The sequence below is a fragment of the Biomphalaria glabrata genome, chromosome 4 (assembly GCF_947242115.1).
Source record: "Biomphalaria glabrata chromosome 4, xgBioGlab47.1, whole genome shotgun sequence".
Taxonomy (NCBI): Eukaryota; Metazoa; Mollusca; class Gastropoda; family Planorbidae; genus Biomphalaria; species Biomphalaria glabrata.
In genome coordinates, this window is record NC_074714.1 from 21,972,038 (window position 1) to 21,992,046 (window position 20,009).

The 20,009-nt window shown below is 38.7% G+C and overlaps 1 protein-coding gene across 2 annotated transcripts in view; it reads right to left on the minus strand.

Annotated features, from left to right (window-relative positions):
- The window catches only part of LOC106054099 (neuroglian-like), a 61,852-nt gene that overhangs the window by 9,742 nt on the left and 32,101 nt on the right, over window positions 1-20,009 (minus strand). For both annotated transcript variants that reach the window (XM_056026066.1, XM_056026067.1), the window contains 7 exons: window positions 14,070-14,279; window positions 9,869-10,109; window positions 8,760-8,893; window positions 7,325-7,535; window positions 6,166-6,288; window positions 3,977-4,159; window positions 3,149-3,309 (listed from right to left, as the gene is read on the minus strand). In XM_056026066.1, the coding sequence (XP_055882041.1) occupies window positions 3,149-3,309; window positions 3,977-4,159; window positions 6,166-6,288; window positions 7,325-7,535; window positions 8,760-8,893; window positions 9,869-10,109; window positions 14,070-14,279 (1,263 nt within the window). The remainder of the gene's footprint in view (window positions 1-3,148; window positions 3,310-3,976; window positions 4,160-6,165; window positions 6,289-7,324; window positions 7,536-8,759; window positions 8,894-9,868; window positions 10,110-14,069; window positions 14,280-20,009) is intronic.

Here is a 20,009-nt window from a genome sequence, read left to right on the forward strand (position 1 = left end):
ATAGATAGATAGAAGACGCAAAAGTAAAGTAGCAATTATACATAAAACACTGAACCAAAATCTTCGAATACAAAAAGAAAATTAATAAAATACTCAGAAAGACACAAAGATAAAGGCACATTTCTCGTCAGATATGCTAGGACAAATTTGTACAAATACTTATTCTTCCCTAGTGCTATTAGAGCATGGAATGGGTTGCCTGAGCTAGCCAGGAAAACCAGTGACTTGACAGAATTTAGGTCATTGTTTAATATGCATGACTGAATGCATGACGTGCAGGACGTAACCATCTTCTTTTTTGAAATAAAGTCTGTATCATATAAGATAGATAAGATAAAGATACACCAATAATATTTCTATTTCCGCCTTTGCCTCTACGCATAAACATGTAGAAGAATGTTATTAGCAGCTTCATGTTAAAGTTAATTATCTAACGCTGATATTTCAAATCTAATTTAGATTTTTTTCCAGCAGTATAGAATATGTTACAAATATTTCTATTTACATACATCTATGTGTAATAAAAGCAATGAAGCGACCGGCCACGGCTAATAGTTTTGTATATGTTCATTCACATATAGATTTCATTAACTATCAATTCAACGCTTTTTAAGTGATTCAATGATTTAGAAATATTTAAAAGTCAACATTTTCTTAATATAAATATGAATAATCTAAAACAAAATCGTCATTATTGTGTTACGTATCTAGGTATATTCGTAAAACTTTAGTACAACACTACTAGTAAACAAAAATAAATCCTCTCCTGAGATGTACATTTCAGACTCCAGAGCAGATCATGAGGTATTTTACTCCTTGAGTTTACCTTCCATGTACTTCTAAGGCGTTACACTAGATGATAATCTTTTTATATGGACTATCCTGATTGTAAGATTTTGACAAGAGCTGCCTGGATAACCTTTATGACTTTTTCCTCTCTGTAAGTAGGTTGAGTAAAATGCATATCTACCTCATATCTACCGGTGTACTAGTAGTATGTTTCTTCCTGTGTATGAGAAATGTATTTCTACCAGTGTAAGAGAACTACATATCAACCAATGTAAGACTTTTGTATATTAATAACCTGACCACTGGCGGATCCATGAGGGGGGGGGGGTAGGGACGATCGCATCCCCCCCACTCGGCCGACCCTCCCCCCTTCGGGGGTGGGGGATGGACGACTTTTAGTAAAGAAATCACACAATTTGTATACGAATTTATTATTATTCAATTCGGTGAGGTGGTGGTGGGGGGGGGCGATTGCTTCTGCTGCCCTACCCACTCTAGCCCTCTGAATGGGATGGGGCGGTCCTATTTGTATGGAGAATACATAGTTTTTGAACAAAATTAGTTGAAAATCTATATAATATAAGCTATATATTGATGTTTTAATTCATTTGTATATAATGTCGGACATACGATCTGATCTCAAATTTTATCATAAGTAAATATAAAATGAAAAAGGGTTGTTCCAGGTGGGAGGGGCGATACATGCGATCGCCTTCCGCCCATCGAACAAACCAATAATTTTTTCTTTTTGTATTTTAGTTAAGAAATTACAAAAAAGAAAAAAGTGTCACTAATATAATTTATATATGCTATAAATAATTTATATATGCTATAAATTGAATTCTTTTATCAAGTCGCAATCATTAGCAGAAATTATAAAAAGGAGTGAGGGTTAATGTTTTCACTCTACCGCCCTCTCCCCATTCCAGATGAAAAGATGACGTTTTAAAACAGAAAAGTCAAATGTGGCGACAGAGTTTATGTCATTGCATATGAATTTATCTCAGTTATTTTAAGAAAGACTTTGCTTTGGAAAATTTAGAATTCATACGAAATTTCTCATTATAAGAGTAACAATTGAGATGAGTTCTGAACCCAAATATTATTTTCCTAGTCATCTTTTCAAACCTTTACTCAAACTGATATTTTTCTGTTGTAAAAAAAAACATTTGAGACAATAACTCACAATTTATGCTTGAATACTAAAAATGCAAAAAAAAATAGAGTAAAATCTAATTGGTCCACTTAATTTCTCCTCACACTTCCACATTTTTTTTTGTTTAGAGCTTTGAATTATAGTTCTGTAACAAACCAAATTACAAACATGCCTATTGAACAAAATGTATCACTTACAAATGAGCTTTTTTTAAAAAAAATATTATTTTTCGAATAGATGTTTTTTCGGCGGCGTTCCTCAAAGTCTTAATCTAAATCTGTGACTTATCTTTTCAAGAACAAATCGGTTGTATTTGCGATGTAGTAAGAGCTTGTAAAATCATATCAGAATATTTTTCAAGTAAAACATTATTCAAAAGGTCCTATCTTAATAGGATGAATAATAAGCTGTAGATGTCAGGAAAATGGGTTTCTGCAGGGAAGAATGCAAGAAAACGATTTTGGCGTCGGGGCTTCGCCCCGATCCCCACTGGGGGAGCTTACAGCACTCCCCCAGACCCCCTAGCTATCTAGGGAAAGGCCTCAACGTGGCTGTTTTTTTTTTCAAATATTTTTTTTTCAACTTCGATCCTTAAAGCCTTCATTGAAATAATATGTGAGGTATCTTTTTGTTTCAAGGAACTAATCGGTTGTATTAGCAATGTAGTAAGGGCCTACAAATTCATATTAGAATATTTTCAAGTAAAACATTATTCAAAAGATGATTTTTTAAATAGGATAAATAATGAGCTTCGGGTGTCAAGAGAATGCGGTTCTGCAGTGAAGAAAGCAAAAAAGCGATTTTGGCGACGGGGCTTCGCCCGGATCCCCACTGGGGGAGCTTACTGCGCTCCCCCAGACCCCCTAGTTGTCAAGAGAAAGGCCTCAACATAACTTTTTTGTCTGCTTTTTTCGCCGAAGGTTGAGAAACACTGCTTTTTAAACATTCTAATATGCATATATACTGTAAGCGCGTTAATGCTTAGGGTTAGGGTTACTGGGCGTTAGGGTTAGGGTTTGGAAAAAAATCGCCCCCCCCCACTCCAAAGTTCTGGATCCTCTAGTGAACCTGACGAGATGCCCGTCAAAGACCCGTTATTTATATCTACAGTTTATGCTTAAGAGAAGGCACATTTTCAGACAAGGCTATAGACTATTATAATTAAAGATACATAATTCAAACTATAGAATGATTTGTTCCTACCTTAACCCCAAAAGTCCAGTCATCAGAAGCATTCAATGACGTTTGGTATTGTATTATGAAATACTGCATTGTGGAGTTGTTCTCACTTCCGGGCGTCCATGAAACTGTAGCGTTTTGGTCACAGGAAGTCCACGAAATGTTACGTGGTGGGTCAGGTCGGACTAAAAATTGATGGTAATGAACAATAAATAAAGGTAATCATTAAATTACACAGTTTCATTTCATTCCTCTTAGTCCGTAATGAGACTAATCTCTAAGTCAAAACAAATGTGGTGTTGATATCTTAATAAAGCAAAGTTAAATTAATTATACGTGGTGTTAAAACATAACACAGATGTCAAGGAATGTAAATCAGGCGAACACATTTGACCACTCGCCAACAGTACATTTTATATGCTCTACGGTGATGCACGCTAACCAACCTAACTTTATCTATTGTTTTCATGTGTCACTGTCACGCTCCACTGCTAGCTTGCGTGTAGCAACTGACCAAACCACTGAAATATACCATTACAAAGTTTGCTAAGCAGTTACTTTTTAAAACCCGCATACCATCGTTGCTGTTTGATATTTATGTAAAAATAATTTTTGTAGTAAATTTGTATCGAAATTTTGGTTCAGAAACATTTTAGTTTTCCAGAGTAGATAATCACTATAATTAAATGTCACGATAGAAAAAACAAATTCTCTTGTCATTGTTGATTTAGATTATAATGAGTTCATATCTACATTAGTAGATGATGTTTGTAAACAAAAGTGTTTTTAAATGTGGGGCTATTGTAAAACACAAAATGAGGGAAAACGTAATTTTGATTAGAATGTACTTACAAGGATACGCCGCTGTAACAAACTCTATAAAGTACTCCTCTCCTCTCCCCTTTGCTGTCCTGGCATAGACATAGACTCTGTACTTTGTGTTTGGTAATAAACCATCCAGATAGGATTGTGTTACGTTCGGGTCATCGATTTGAGGATCCTTGTCCAAGATCACACCAAGAGATAAGTCTTTGACTAAAGAGAATCAGATACAGAATTAAACTAAGAAATATTCACATATACAGAAACTCATTAAACATCGTCATTTGTGTATTGTATTGTGTTCAAACTCTCGGGTACTCTATGCAGTGTAACATGGGAATTTGATGTAAAAAACGAAGACATTTCTACCGAGCTCTTGGAGATATTGAAACACTGAACATTTTGATTGATACTAAAAGTCAATGGCCAAACGTCATAATAATGTTGCTTATACGGAACAGTTTTTCGTCTTGTGAGTGCTTCGCAATTCAGTTTACTGACAAAAAATATTTTGGAAAAAAACAACTTTTATTTCAAACAATAATTTTGTCCCGAGGACAGACGCAGACGGCGTAAAGAAAATCTAAATCGACCACCGGCGGACAATGATTATGGCTGAGCTAGGAGTGGCAAAATATGTAGCAAGTCACAAGCGTCCATTGAACGATAATCAGGGGCGTAGCTAGGAGTTTTCCATGGTTTGGGGGCCCGGGGCTTGACCTCTTTGGGGGCTTCTGATTTTTGCGTAATTATTAAATTTTAATGTAAAAAACACTCTTTTGGGGGCCCCCCTCAAGTGGGGGCCCGAGGGGATTTTCAAACTCTCCCTCCTGCGTAGCCACAAAAAATACCGCATTTCTCATTAATCTTCGGACTCAAAGGCAAGCCTTTTAATTATTAATTTAATCGCCTCATCATAAGTGTCAAGAATAAGACACGGTCAACGTGACAGGAAGATCTAATCTCTAACTTCCTCTGAGACAAAGCTCACATTCAAAGGAAATATTTTTATCATATCCACGTTTGTTTTACATCCTTTTTTATTCCATTGAAATTGTCGTTTTGAACGATTAGGAATAATTTATTTGTTTTATAGAAATGAAATGATTTGACTAAAGTAAGTCACAAGCGTCCATTGAACGTGATTGCAGGCAATAATCAGGGGCGTAGCTAGGAATTTTCCATGGTTTGGGGGCCCGGGGCTTGACCTCTTTGGGGGCTTCTGATTTTTGCGTAATTATTAATTTTTAATGTAAAAAAAAAACTCATTTGGGGGGGGGGGCCCGAGGGAATTTTCAAATTCTCCCTCCTCCTCCCCCACCCTAGCTACGCCACTGGCAATAATGTTTACAAAGAATCTATAGGGTAGATGATGTAAGGGTCATCTGTTTCTGTGGCTCACGGGCCAGCACAACGACCAACTGCCTTTACTTTTCCCCAACTAATGTCAGGTGCCCATTAGATCTGGGTGGACTCAGTGGCGCCCAAAGATCCCGAAATTAAAAAATCCCAGTCTTCACCATGATTCGAACCCGAGATCCCGTATCGAAATCCAAGCGTTTCGGCGCTGTATCGGCGGGGATGCCGAATCGTGGACTAGATGGAAGAACTAGTGAACCCAAAGTCCCAAAGACAGAATTGTAGCGGATACCAGCTCACATACAACTAGCAGGAAATGAGAAGGCTGACACACTCGCCAAGAGTGGGAGAACAAACTCACAAGTAAACTCTGCACTCTATCCAGAAGAATTGAAGAGATTAATTGTAGATAAAATAAATGAGAAATGGAAGAGCTCCCATCCAAATCACAAGAAAGATGACGCTTACTATAAGCTATCCCGACAAGACCAACGTCTAATCTTTCGACTCAGGACCGGACACAACAGAATGCGACAACACATGTTCCGAAAGCTCAAAATTGGAACCAGTGAAATCTGCCCATGTGGAGTATCACCAGAAAATGCCGACCACGTCCTCCAAAACTGCTCTCTCTACCAAGAAGCCCGTATAAGACATTGGCCCCAAATCACCCCAATAGAAAGAAAACTATATGGAGAGCTCCCTGATTTGGAAACCACTGCGCAGTTCATCTCATGTATTGGTCTAGTCATATGAACACTCCAACATAACAATGAGAACGATGAAGAAGAAGAAGTAAGCAATTATGTAGATAACATTTTTAATGCATGACATAGATTTTAAAAAAAAGCTCAACAAACCTTTACGATAACTAATATCATAGCCTTCAATGTTTCCTCTGTTTTCAAATGGTTTCTCCCACTTCAGGTCAACATTCGTTGCTCCTATCCTGGTAATGCGTAGATAGTCCACCGATCCTGGAACTGAAGACATACAATTCAAATAAGAGGCCTAGATATGCACAGTTTTATATTCAGTTTGTTAGTTGTAAGATCTAGGAGCCTTCATGTAAAAAAATCATAATTTCTTTTTGTTTTTATTAATAAGTAAGGAAAGTCTTGTTATAAACAATCAAAACAATTTTCATCTTTAGCAAAATAGAAAATACAACTTAAAAAAAGTTTTTTTTTTCCAATAGGTCTTAATTTTCTTTAAAAAATTAATGAATGCATTTACAAAAAAATAAAATTAATTACCCCGCTCCTCCCACCCAATCCGAGAAAAAACAAGAGGAAACAACATAGAGCCTATTTCAGCCCCTTCCCCCCCCCCCCCCCCCAAAAAAAAAACAACAAAATAAGCAAACAACATAGAGCCTATTTCAGGCCCTTCCCCCCAAAAAAAAACAACCCCCCAACAAAATAAGCAAACAAGATAGAGCCTATTCCAACCTAAAAGATACAACATAAAGCCTATTCCAACCTAAAAGATACAACATAAAGCCTATTCTCGCCAAATTGAAACAAAATAGAACATATCAGAAATTTCGAAATTGAACTGAAAAGCCGAAGAATTGTAGAAAAACGATACTGACAGGCAAAATTATGCAATTGCCTGACTGATGTCATATAATTATTATCTAATTGATGAAATTGTTTGTATATATATTTGTTTTGTTACATTGTATATATATATTGGCAGAAGAGTGAAAATAAATAGCTGAATATTCGGCTGGAGCCGGAGCGACTATATACAAATCAACGCTTTAGCCGATTGGTAATACTATTAGAATCATAAGTTGTGCATTACACTTTATGTTACATACCATATATTATAGACTAACAAAATGTGATGTTTAAAATCAACCGGTGAAATTCAGTTTACCAATGTAAAGATTGATAGGACATTTAACCTTTTACTTTTAACCGATAACTGATTTCCACCAGTTTGTTAACATTCTATGGAGAAATCGGTAATAATTAATTATGATGTTTTTTATTAAAGTTCACTGATACTCACATCCGGGTTGAGTAGTGAACCTTACGGTCTCTGTAGGTACACCTATAAAGTAGTTGTTCAAGACAGCTATCTGGGCCTCCATCTTAGTATTGGGTACCATGTTCTCTACTCTAGCAGTGAATGTATTCCCTGTTGCATTCTTCACTACATCTGGACCAATGTCTTGCTCTCTGACTGTAAGTGCTTTCTGAGTCTGCTCCCAAAATATGATCTGGGCAAAATAAAGAAAAAAGGCTGATACATAATAGTAAAGTTATTTGCTTCTTCTAAAGCTATTTTATGTGTTAAAAATGTCAGTAGAAAAACTGTTAATGTTGTCTGCATGTGGGAAATACGAAGATTTTTTTAACGAGCAGGCCCTCTCAAGGTTTGTATAAATAAGGATAAAGCTTGTTTTCTTTCCTAGAAATATTTAGGAGTAAAATATATTGAAATATGTCAAATATATCGAAGACTCCAGATGTTAAAAATTCGTTTTTATATTTTAGGTCTGAATCTTTATTTTATTTTCGAAATAATAATAATAAAATATTAATACTAATAATAATAATAGTGATAATAAAAGGAATATGTTGTTGAACAAAATTGCCTTTTTTACAGCTAAGAAACAAACATTAGTAATGCTATAGTTTTGAAAAAGTTAAAAAAAAAGACATAACAAGACGTTAGCAATAATTGATCAATAACAAAAACAAATAACAAAACAAAGAATGACAGTTTGTTTGGAAACACAAACTCAAAAGCGGACCTCGATGCAGTCTACCCAGCAGGTAAAAAGGCAGGATTCTATATTTTCAGAAAGAATAGAATGAAATTCTATCAAAAGGCGATGTCAGAGAAGAATGGAGAAAGAACGTTGAAAGATCCTGTGTGGTGCCCCAACGATCCAGCAGACCAAGGGATAGATGAAAAGAAAAATGAAATTAGATGTGAACCTGGCCTAACTGATGTCATATAATGATTTTCTAATTGATCTAATTTGTTTGTAAAGGGTAGATCTCTTATTGAAAGCCTCAAGGGATAAGAAAAACCTTTCAGTGAAAAAAAATCCTTTCATTTCAAGCTATATGCTACCGCACTCCCCCCCCCCCCACTGGAGGAATAAACAATGCAAATGACACAATGTTAATGACACAATATTACTGACACAATGTTAATAAGACAATATTACTGACACAATGTTAATAAGACAATGTTATTGACACAATGTTAATAAGACAATGTTAATGACACAACGTGTATTGCTTCAGAAGTGCCCTAATGTGAGCATGCCCAACTTGGAAATCAAAGCTCATCAAATCCATACAGTAGCTAACAAGTAATTGTCTTTCATGTTAAACATTCTCTAGAAGAAAAAAAAACTAATGACTATTAAAACAATTTATCAACTTAATTGTTTTATGGAAAATGTTTTTCTAGTACAAAAAAAAATTACCTGAAATCCTCTGAATTCTCCTCTTATTCTTGACTGAGTTTTATTGGCTTCAGATTTGTCAAACTCCCAACTGAAAATGGCGTACGTATCTCCTTCTTCTTCTACCAAGAAATTTGTTGGGGTTACAGTGGGTTCTAAGGAGAAGGAAATATATTTAAATAATTTTTCAAAAACAAAGCTTACATTAAACTTATTTTTATCAATTAGTTTCGTACAGTCATATAATTTACTTTGTAATAAATCTAGACTAACAATATTAAAACATTTATAAATAAAGGGGTGGGAAGAGACCTGAATTCGAACTCATGCATCTAGCCCTCTTACACTTCTCATGCGAACACGGTAACCACTCTGCTAGTGGAGAGCTTATAAACATAGAAGATTGTATAGAAATCTATTGTTTCTATAGTCTCGTCCTATTATTCAGGTTGGTGTTCACTAAGACTCAGACGATCGGGAATCATTCAGCTTATACAGTCAGCTCAGTTAATTACAGTTTCTTTCCTTTGTTCGAGATACCACGCACAACTGGAATAATTAGCTAGTAGGCCAGCACGTGAATTCATCTCTCTAAAATAATAAGCAAAGTGTTCCGTTAAAATACTCACAATGTTCTAAGTGTTCCGTTAAAGGAAAAGTTTGGGAAACACTGCATTCAACAAATGAAAACAGGAAACATTTTAAGAAAGATTGTCTAAGGCATAGAACTACATATAGAATTAATTTACTTTTTTCTACATCAAACAAAATTTATTACCACTAATTAATAATTAATAGGTAATTTTTTTTATTGATTCATGTTTTGTAAGAGGCAATGAATAATTGTAAGAAGTTTCATTTCCATCCTAGAATGGGAAGAGGGGGAAATAAGCTGTACAAAATGTGTACCACACAGACAGGATGGCTGTTAGGTGGTTTGCGCGCTGGACTGTCGTTCGGTGTTCTCGATGGTCAGGATTCAAATACTGTCCGCTCCAACCCCCCGTCGTCTTGCGGGAGGTTCGGACTAGGAAGTAAATTATTTTCAACTCGGAAGGAACATCCGAAACATGTAAAACATTTTACAACAGACAGTGCATATAAGCTTTGTAAATAAATGAATCACTTACGGGCTTCATATGAATAACCAATTATTATTGGTGGATCTGCAGAAGCTTCTCCCACACTGTTGATGGCTTTAATTGAAATCATATAGGGTTCATAAATCATTGCAGCATTCATTTCATAATGACTAGTTCTCCAGTCATCAATAGGCCTACTCTCTATCTGCGTTTCTGCCTGCGCCCCAACAGGTAGAATTTGTAAAACATAGTAAAACCCGGGACCATGTTGCATGATTTGTGGAACCGGCTGGAACAAAAAAGAAAAGCATGGGTTATTATTTTGGTTCATGAATTACTAACACTGTGTCCATTCATAAAAAAGGTTGAAATTGGGGAATCAAAAGATATACTAGTTTTTCAAGTACATTGAAGTCCAGATAATTAAAATCACATAAATTAAATTTCTGATAAATTCTATTTCGCTTATTTTTTTTGTACTTACGGTATTAAAAATAAAAAGGAAAATAAAAACCACTTAAAAATCAATAACAAACCTTATATTCAATGCAATTGTAATTATATGTGTACTAGGTCTTGACTACTAATTATAAATGTGTGCAATTATATTTTCACCAATATTGTTTTTGTTTAGTGCGATTTTATGTTTTTAGCTTTCTCGCTGAGATCCTATCCCTTGACTTGACAAGTTAGGAAAAGGACGGGGGAGGGAGAGTGGGGTATGTGTGTAAATGTTGTCGTGATCGAATTTTGAATGCAGTTTATACAAATAAAACAAAACCAACATGTTAGTAAAGGAAAAGGTTCTACAACTTCAATTCGAGATGGAGAGCTAATGCCTCTGCGAGCCAATTCCCGAGCCACTGTGCACTCGTAAACAACCTCCAATGTTTGGCGCTGAACAGGCTTTACAAATGTTCTATAATTTGTCAATTATGGAAAGTAGTGATAATGGAGATCAATTATCGGATGAATCTGATTACAATAAGAGTACAAATAATAAGTAAAATAGTGATTATAGTACTTCTAGTTGTAATGAAAGTCCTATGGTCAGATCTAAGCGTTTATCCCCTGTGCAGTCTTGCACTGGTGGTAGGTCTAAACCTAAGTAAAAAATAAAAGATTTGTTCATCCTATTGATTTCAATGGAGATACTATTTTGACTGAAAATAGTGAGAGATATAAATCTAGATCTGCGGTTACTAGCGTTACTGATGATGAATGGGTACAAGCTGATACGGGAGAATCTACAAGCAATGATTTTTCCTATTCGCCTACTAAAGAGCCAGGTATAAGTAGTAGCCTAATCAATTAATCATCTTCAGTTTGTTTTTGTTTTTTTTTTACTTTTTTTCACTATTATTTGATGATGAAGTTATAAAAATTCTGATGGAATGCATCAACAGTTATGCAGAAAAGAAAATGATGCAAAATACTCCCATGAGTGCTGGCATCCAGTTTCTAAGTAAGATATATATACATTTTTTACTGTTATATTTGCAATGAGTATCAGCAAAAAACCTGCACTAAATGTTGTTTTCTATCATTGATTTGTTTTATACACCATTCTTTGGTGAATTGTTTCTCATTTCGTTTTCTACTATGCTACACTAAGGTGAAGCCAATGCAGAAGGTAAAATTAAAGTTGAACCTTTTATCAACAAAGTGTTAGAAAAAATTGACATAGCCTTTTACCCAAAAGCTTTAGATTGATTGATAGCTTGACTGGATATATCATCAACCTTCTGACATATTATGACAAGGTTACATCTTTTGACCCTGAGGCTGATACAGAAGAAGGCCAGGCCAAACAAATTTCGGACACTCTTCTAAAATATTTAGGGAAAAGCTACCATATTTTCCAGACAGGTAAAACTACACAACAAGTAACGTAGATGAATTTGTTAACTTATGAAAAGTTTCTAAACACTGGCACTAGTCAAAATAATTGGCAAAGATTTTCAACTCAAGTAAAAAAAGCAAACATCAAACATATGGAATATAAGTATTGAATAACACAAAACAAATTAGTTATTAACAATTAACTTTATTGACTTAACATTCCATTTCAAACAGGCTGTCTCTTTCAGCACTCTGCTGTTAACTGAACCCTTTCTACAGTGTCCACTTGACACACTTTATTTATTAGCTGTTCGCTCAACAAAGTGCTAACAATAAAGTTCACTTCGTTTGTTTATACACTGTCACACCCATTTCACTACCAGTCACTCAACACAAACACACACATTTCACTACTACTCACTCAACACAAACACACACATTTCACTACTACTCACTCAACACAAACACACACATTTCACTACTACTCACTCAACACAAACACACACATTTCACTACTACTCACTCAACACAAACACACACATTTCACTACTACTCACTCAACACAAACACACACTTTCACATCTCCCTCCTTGACAACGTTCACGCATCATTCGCCTATAAAAATAATTTGTATAATTAAAATCAACATAAATTAGTTATTTAGGTAAACACATAAACACAAAAGAAATGCCAAGTAATAATATTATCAAAAATAGCAAGGAAATAAAGCCAAGAGTTTTGGTTTACAAATAGAGAAATTAATTAATAAATATTAATAATAATAAGGCTTGTTTTCGAGTCCGAAGATTAGTGAGGAATGCAGTATTTCCCGTGGCTGCGCAGCCCCAGCTGTGACCTACATATTTTGCCAATCTCAGTGCAAGCATAACCATTTTCCGCAGGTGGTCGATTTAGATTTTATTTTCGCTGTCTGCGTCTGTCCTCGGCAGCTGATTTCCTTTGGTATCAAAATTGTATCCAGCGGCCTTTGTGAGTGACCTTCAGCTGTCTAGCTATGAGGCCGCATGCAACCCTAACCCTCTCCTATATACATATTACATAATAATAATAAGATGTATCTAAATATCTGTATTTGAGTAACGAGGTGGGGGCCGAACGAGCATGCCTTATCGAGTTACCACTGGCGGAACATTGATAGTAATAGTATGCTCGTGTTGGGTGTGTAATGTATCGCTCATTTTCCCATGTGTAGGTTGTATATTAATGACTGTCTAGAGGTGTCAAATTTAAAAAATTTAGATATAACCCTTGATATGGAAAATGAGTTTTAACATTTTCCTTTTTCTTCGGTATGTTGCCCCATCTTATGTCTTTACCCAGTAGGACATTTGGGTCTCTGCTTCTGAGATGACCACTTCTTGTTCCCATAAATCGCCAGTTTTCTTTAGCACCAAATAACTGCTTCCAAGCTGAATCTGTGGCCGCTCGCTGCGTTGTTTTATTATATTTTCTTGATGACTTTTTTCTTGTTTTTCAAGCATTTTCCAATTCATTTTGTCTGCGAATTGTGGTCTGAGAAATGCCTCAGTTATAGGAAAATTCGACCTCAGACGTTGGCCAATGAGCCGCCGTGCAGGTGAAGGCCCATCAGGGCATGGAGCGTTTCGCAAGTGCAAGATGGCCATAAATGTGTCTTGACACGATGTTCTAGCTTTAGTAAGAAGCTGTTTGTATGGCCCGTTCTGTCCTACCATTAGATTGTGGATATCTGGCTCTAGACGTATTGTGTTAAAATTTCCAGCTTCTAGAGAATTTGAGAAATTTTTCGCTCGTAGCTATCGCGATGGTTGCAGAAAACTAAAAATAAACTTTATTGTTCTACGTGACACATGGATTGTATTGCTTTAATCTTTGAGTCATCAAGGTTTATACCACATCTATAATGATATGCCCTACAAGCTTGACTTCTAGTACTTTTAGGCTATATTTAGATGGCTTCAGCTTATGTGTAATGATATGTCCTACAAACTTGACTTCTAGTACTTTTAGGCTATATTTAGATGGCTTCAGCTTATCTGTAATGATATGTCCTACAAACTTGACTTCTAGTACTTTTAGGCTATATTTAGATGGCTTCAGCTTATCTGTAATGATATGTTCTACAAACTTGACTTCTAGTACTTTTAGGCTATATTTAGATGGCTTCAGCTTGATTCCTTTTATTCTTGCTATGTTAAGAACTTTGCAAGTCTATCATGATGCCCTTCTGTCCTGTACATCTCAACCCCTTGTATAGTGTTAAAAGCTTGGTACAGTCCTTTGGCAAATACTTCAAGCAGTAGAGTTTAGTCTAAATGGTATTAGTAGTAGTTTGTATTTACCAATAAATGTGTTGAAAATTGCCTCTAATAATGTAAACACTTCATTATTACACAAGTTTACTTACAGTCCATTCAATGTAAAGCTTTCCATACCGGTGACCCAGAGTGCGGAGGTTCTGAGGGTGGATGTAAGGTCGGTCTGGTTTGGTAGAGCAGACTGTAGGTGTGGGGGCACTAGGGTCACTGGCACCTATCTTGTTGTACGCAATTAGTCTGAAGGTGTAGTTGACATGTGGCGATAAAGTCATGTTCACCTGACTTAAAGAGGCATTCACCTAGAAATAAAGTTCAATAGAGCAGTGCCAGTATTATTCAAGAAAATATTTTAAATAAAGAATGGGATAAAAACAGATTAAATTGAAAATCTTCTATTTTGCACATGATCCCAAAAATTTTAATGAGTACCTGACTTTGGAAAAAATAAAGATGGTTGGTCGTTGTGGTGGCCACATGACTACCTGCAAGTTATCCGTTGGCCAAAGAAACATATGACCCTAATATCATCTACCTTATAGATGGCAAGGTTCGAAAGGGGAAACTTACTTGATTCATGAAAAAAAAATAACATATGCATAAGTTGCCTGTTCGTGCGGTTTCCCCGCTGGACTGTCGTTTGGATTTATCGACGGTCCCGGGTTCAAACCCTGCCGCGTCCCGAGACATGACGTTAAACTGCGCTCCTCTTTCCTTAGCACTTTTGGAGCTCAAAAGTGCCCTTCTTCTTTTCTATCATTGTGTCTGCCTCCTCTTTTCCTCAGTCTGCCTTCATTGATCATCACTCTGTCTCCTTATCTTTAAAATCTCACTACGTCCTAGACCAGTCCGTTTGCAGTAGACTGCGACGGGTAAGGGGGGATAAAGAGATCCTGGTGTTTGAGTGGTGGCTATCTGAGGATAAACCACCACAACACAATACTTTGGCTCCAAGTTCCCCTAGACCTGAGGCCCAGATGGTCCGCTCTGGGTCAACCGGCTGGTCATGCCGAGCTACCAGCATAGGTCGAACAGGGCGGTGGCTGGAGGGAGCACAGGTACTAAACTAACAAGACTATATATGGACAAAAAAAACCCCAATAAACTGCTTGACCCAGATTTAAGTCTGGGCAAGAGACGCCGTATTGAGGCAAAAAAGGAGGAGGCCACAAAAAGCTGTACTACCTGGCCATCATTTTGGTGGTCAGGTGCACAGAGGAGGGGAAAAGCCTGACAAAGCTGAGCCCTTTCCTTATCTATAAGGGACTCAAGTCAGTAGTGGGAGAGCCCAAGAGAGTGTCTAAGCTACACAAGTCAATGGAACTTCTTGTAGAAGTAGATAGCAAGACACACTCTGATGGGCTTTTAAGATGCAGAAGACTCTCTGATCTCCAAGTGGAAGTCATGTCACACAAGAGTTTGAACACCAGCAGAGGTGTAATCAGCTCTAGGGACCTACTGGAATGTTCCGAGAAGGAAATAGTGGAGGGCATTGAAGGAGTCACCCATGCCCGGCGCATTACCAGGCGCAGGGATGGTGAGGAGGTAAAAACCGCCACTATTATCCTCACATTCGGAACTAGGAAACCGCCAGAGTATGTGAAGGCAGGATACCTACGAGTTCCAATGAGGCCCTACATACATAACCCTATGAGGTGCTTCAAGTGCCAGGGTTATGGACACGGCGCGGCAGTCTGCAAGAGGAACACTGTGTGTGCCAGATGTGCTGGAGAGGGTCATGAGGACAAGGGCTGCACAGCCCAGTTCAAATGCCCAAACTGTCATGCTGGCCACTCAGCCTACTCCAAGGACTGCCCTGTTTGGAAACAGGAGGTTGCCGTACAAGGCAAGAAATGGATGTACCTTCAGCCAGGCGAAATCGGCTGTATTGGCCCTACCCAAGGGCCGATTTGGCTTGATAATAACCTACGCCCAGGCTGTTGCTAAGATAAGAAGATCCATAGCCACACAGACGGACACATTGACCCCATCACCCCCTCCTCCTCCAACTCAGAAGAAAACACCGCCAAAGAACACACCTCCGAAGAAACAAGAAAGCCCAGTTGTCATGCTAAAGAACAGGTTCTCTGTGCTCGCTGATGAGAGCATGGAGACTGTGCAGCATGTCAAAACCAACACTCCGGGAGAACCCGGAGACATCATGTCTGACCAACTAAGGGGAGAAATCAAAGCGGAGAGGATGCCCGAGGTGAGAGAGGAGGAAATAACCTCTGCTCTAACCAGAAGGATCTCCCCTCTCCAGAGAGAAAGACTTCCCCCAAAAGGGGGTTGTCATCATCTCCATCCAAACCCAAGAATAAAAATACCAAGATCACTGGAATAAAGGGAAACCCCTCCGGGGGCCTCCCAAGGCCAAATAGCTCCAAGTAGGTCATTTAGAATAAGCCATGGATTACAGAATTGTACAGTGGAATTGTAGAGGCCTCAATTCCAATTATGAGGAAATGCAGCTACTGATGGACTCTTGAGACTCCTGTAGCTGTCTGCTTACAGGAAACATTTCTGAAAGATAGCATCAGTTTCCGAAGCTACAGTGCTTACAGCAAGAATGTTGAGGATGCAGAGAGAGCATCAGGTGGAGTCTGTATCCTTGTGAAAGACAGCATCCCCCATGAGAGGGTAGAACTACAGACCACACTACAGGCCGTAGCAGCTAGAATAACCCTTCACAAGGTTATCACTTGCTGCAGCCTGTATCTACCACCAGGCGCTCCATTAAACCGAACAGACATGGAGGACCTATTGAAACAACTCCCCCCGGCCTTATATAATCCTTGGGGATTTCAATGCCCATAACACCATGTGGGGATCCAACAATACCGACACAAGAGGTCGTATGCTGGAGGATATCTTCCTCCAACATGATTTATGCATACTTAATGATGCATCACCGACCTACTTGCACCCAGGAACTGGATCTTTCACATGCATTGACCTCACCGTATGCGTCCCTGGACTTCTGGACGACTTTAAATGGTCAGTTAGCAATGATCTACGGGGAAGTGATCACTTCCCAATCATCATTACTAACAATCTCCCCTCATTGGGACGACCTCAGCGGTGGAAACTGAATAAGGCCGATTGGGAACAATTCCAAAAAAGATGCTCCGAGGATATCACAGAAAGTATCCTCGATGAACAGAACCCAGCTGATACCTTTGCTAGCAAGCTACTTAGTATAGCCAGGAAAGTTGTCCCCCTAACCTCCGCAAATCCAAAACGGCCTAGCAAACCTTGGTTTGATACAGCTTGCAAAAGTGCTATTGGCGATAGGAAAAAACGACTGGCTGCATTTATAAAGAATCCTTCCCAGGAAAACCTAAAGCTATTTAGGATAGCTAAAGCAAAGGCTAGACAAACCATACGGTCAGCCAAAAGGAATTCCTGGAGAAGTTTTGTCGGCAGTTTGGATGCCAAAACTTCTGCTAGAGCGGTTTGGAAGGCAGTAAGGCGAATCAAAGAGAAAGAATCAAATGCAATAGGGCATTTGAAAAACCAAGGACGAACTGTCACGTCCCCCAGAGAAATAGTACTGCCTTGCATCCTCAATAGCAGAAAAGTCATCCACTGCACACTACACGCCAGAGTTCCAAAAAGTCAACACCAAGGAGGAAAGACACCCCATTGATTTCAGGTCAGAGAACAATGAAGTCTACAACAAATCGTTCTCGCTTGAGGAACTGAGGGAATCGCTGGACAAGTCACATGACACAGCGCCTGGAGAAGATGAAATCCATTACCAGTTCCTCAAGCACCTTCCCGAACCCTCATTGGCAGTCCTGCTATGGGTCTATAGCTGTGTGTGGCAAACAGGCGCTTTCCCAATTAGCTGGAGGAAAGCCACAGTTATACCTATACCTAAACCGGGAAGAGACGGCTCTGACCCAGCTAACTATCGACCAATAGCACTAACAAGCTGCATCTACAAAACCATGGAAAGAATGATTAACAGTAGGCTGGTCTGGTACCTGGAGAGGAATAAGTAATCTCCAACTACCAGTGCGGATTCCGGCAGAGGCGGACAACAACTGACCACCTGGTAAGGCTGGAAGCTTATATTAGAAATGTATTACTCAGAAGAGAACATCTAGTAGCTGTATTCTTCGATATAGAAAAGGCCTATGACACAACCTGGAAACATGGCATTCTACGTGACCTGGAGCTTATGGGGCTTAAGGGACACCTTCCCTGTTTTGTGGGGGAATTCCTGAAAGACCGAAAATTTCAGGTTCGGGTGGGCAACTCCGCTTCTGACACTCATGACCAGGAAATGGGTGTACCACAGGGCAGCATTCTGTCAGTCACCCTGTTCAACATTAAATAAATAGCATCATAAATGCTCTGTCCCCTGGCATAGAGTGCTCTTTGTATGTTGATGACTTTGTTATTTTTACTTATGGGAAAAACATGAACACCTTAGAAAGGAAATTACAGTTATGTTTAAACAAAATTCAAAATTGGGCAAACGATAATGGTTTTAAATTTTCGGACTCCAAAACAGTTAGTATGCATTTTTGTAATTTAAGGGGATTCCACCCAGACCCTGAACTATTTATACACAAAAAGAAGATCCCTGTCGTGAAAACTACAAAATTTTTAGGCCTCACCGTAGATTCCAAATTTAATTTTCTCCCCCACATTAAGGAACTTAAGAAGAAATGCCAAAAGTCATTAAACATACTTAGAGTACTCAGCCATACCGACTGGGGAGCTGACAGAGATATCTTGATGCAGCTATATCGGAGTCTAATTCGATCCACGCTAGACTACGGATCCATAATATATAAGTCTTATCTAAAAATACTGGAACCAATACAAAATGCTGCCCTGCGTCTCTGTCTCGGCGCGTTTCGTACATCACCTATCCCAGTCTCCATGTGGAGGCTGGAGAACTCCCCATGGATATAAGAATGAAAAAGCTTGCAATGCAGTATATAGTCAAGCTAAAATCCAACCCCACAAACCCTGCTTTCGACTCCATATTTAACCCCACAGAGGTAGAATTATACAATCGAAGGCCTATCGTCATACAGCCGTTGGACATTCGAATGAGAGAACCCATCCAAAATTTAACCCCACCCATTGACCAAATCTCTAAAATAGAAACACCTCAGAATCCTCCTTGACTAATGAATAAACCCAAATTAAATTTATCCCTCCTTAATTTCAAAAAAGAAAATACAGACCCAAACATACTACAAGTCCACTTTAGGGAACTGCAGGAGAGCTACGGAGATTGTGGCACCATCTACACAGACGGATCCAAAATGGATGGAAAGGTCGCGTGTGCCTGCTCCTTTCGGAACAAAACAATATCCCGTAGACTCCCCGATGGCTGCTCCATCTTTACTGCCGAATTGCACGCAATATATCTTGCACTTATGGCCGTTAAGGCATCAAAAAGGAGGAAATTTATAATCTGCTCCGACTCCAAATCTGCATTGTAAGCTTTGGGGCGGATGAAGACTGACATCCCATTGGTACATAAGAGCCTGAAGCTGTTGGACCAAATAACAGCCGACCATAGGGATGCCACCTTCATCTGGGTCCCCTCCCATGTTGGCGTTGAGGGAAACGAAGCCGCAGACAGAGAAGCAAAGAGAGCCCTAAATCATGCGGTGTCAGGAACTCAAATTCCCTGCTCAGACCTGAGACAAAGTATTGCCTCTGCCACCTATCGAGAGTGGCAGAACCGATGGGAGGCTGAGACTCACAATAAACTCAGGCAGATTGTGGCGGATGTCAGGTGGCGGCCCACATCTAAGGGTCTGACAAGACGTGATAGCACGACCATGTCCAGACTTAGGATTGGCCACACCTACATCACGCACTCTTTTGTGCTGAAGAGAGACGAGCCCCCACTTTGTGAGTATTGTGACTCTCGCCTCACCGTGGAACATATCGTCGTTGATTGCCCCAGTTACCAGGATGTCAGGGAGAAATATTTTAGAGCCAATAACTTAAAAACACTATTCGATAATGTCGACCCTGGGAAGGTACTGGGCTTTATC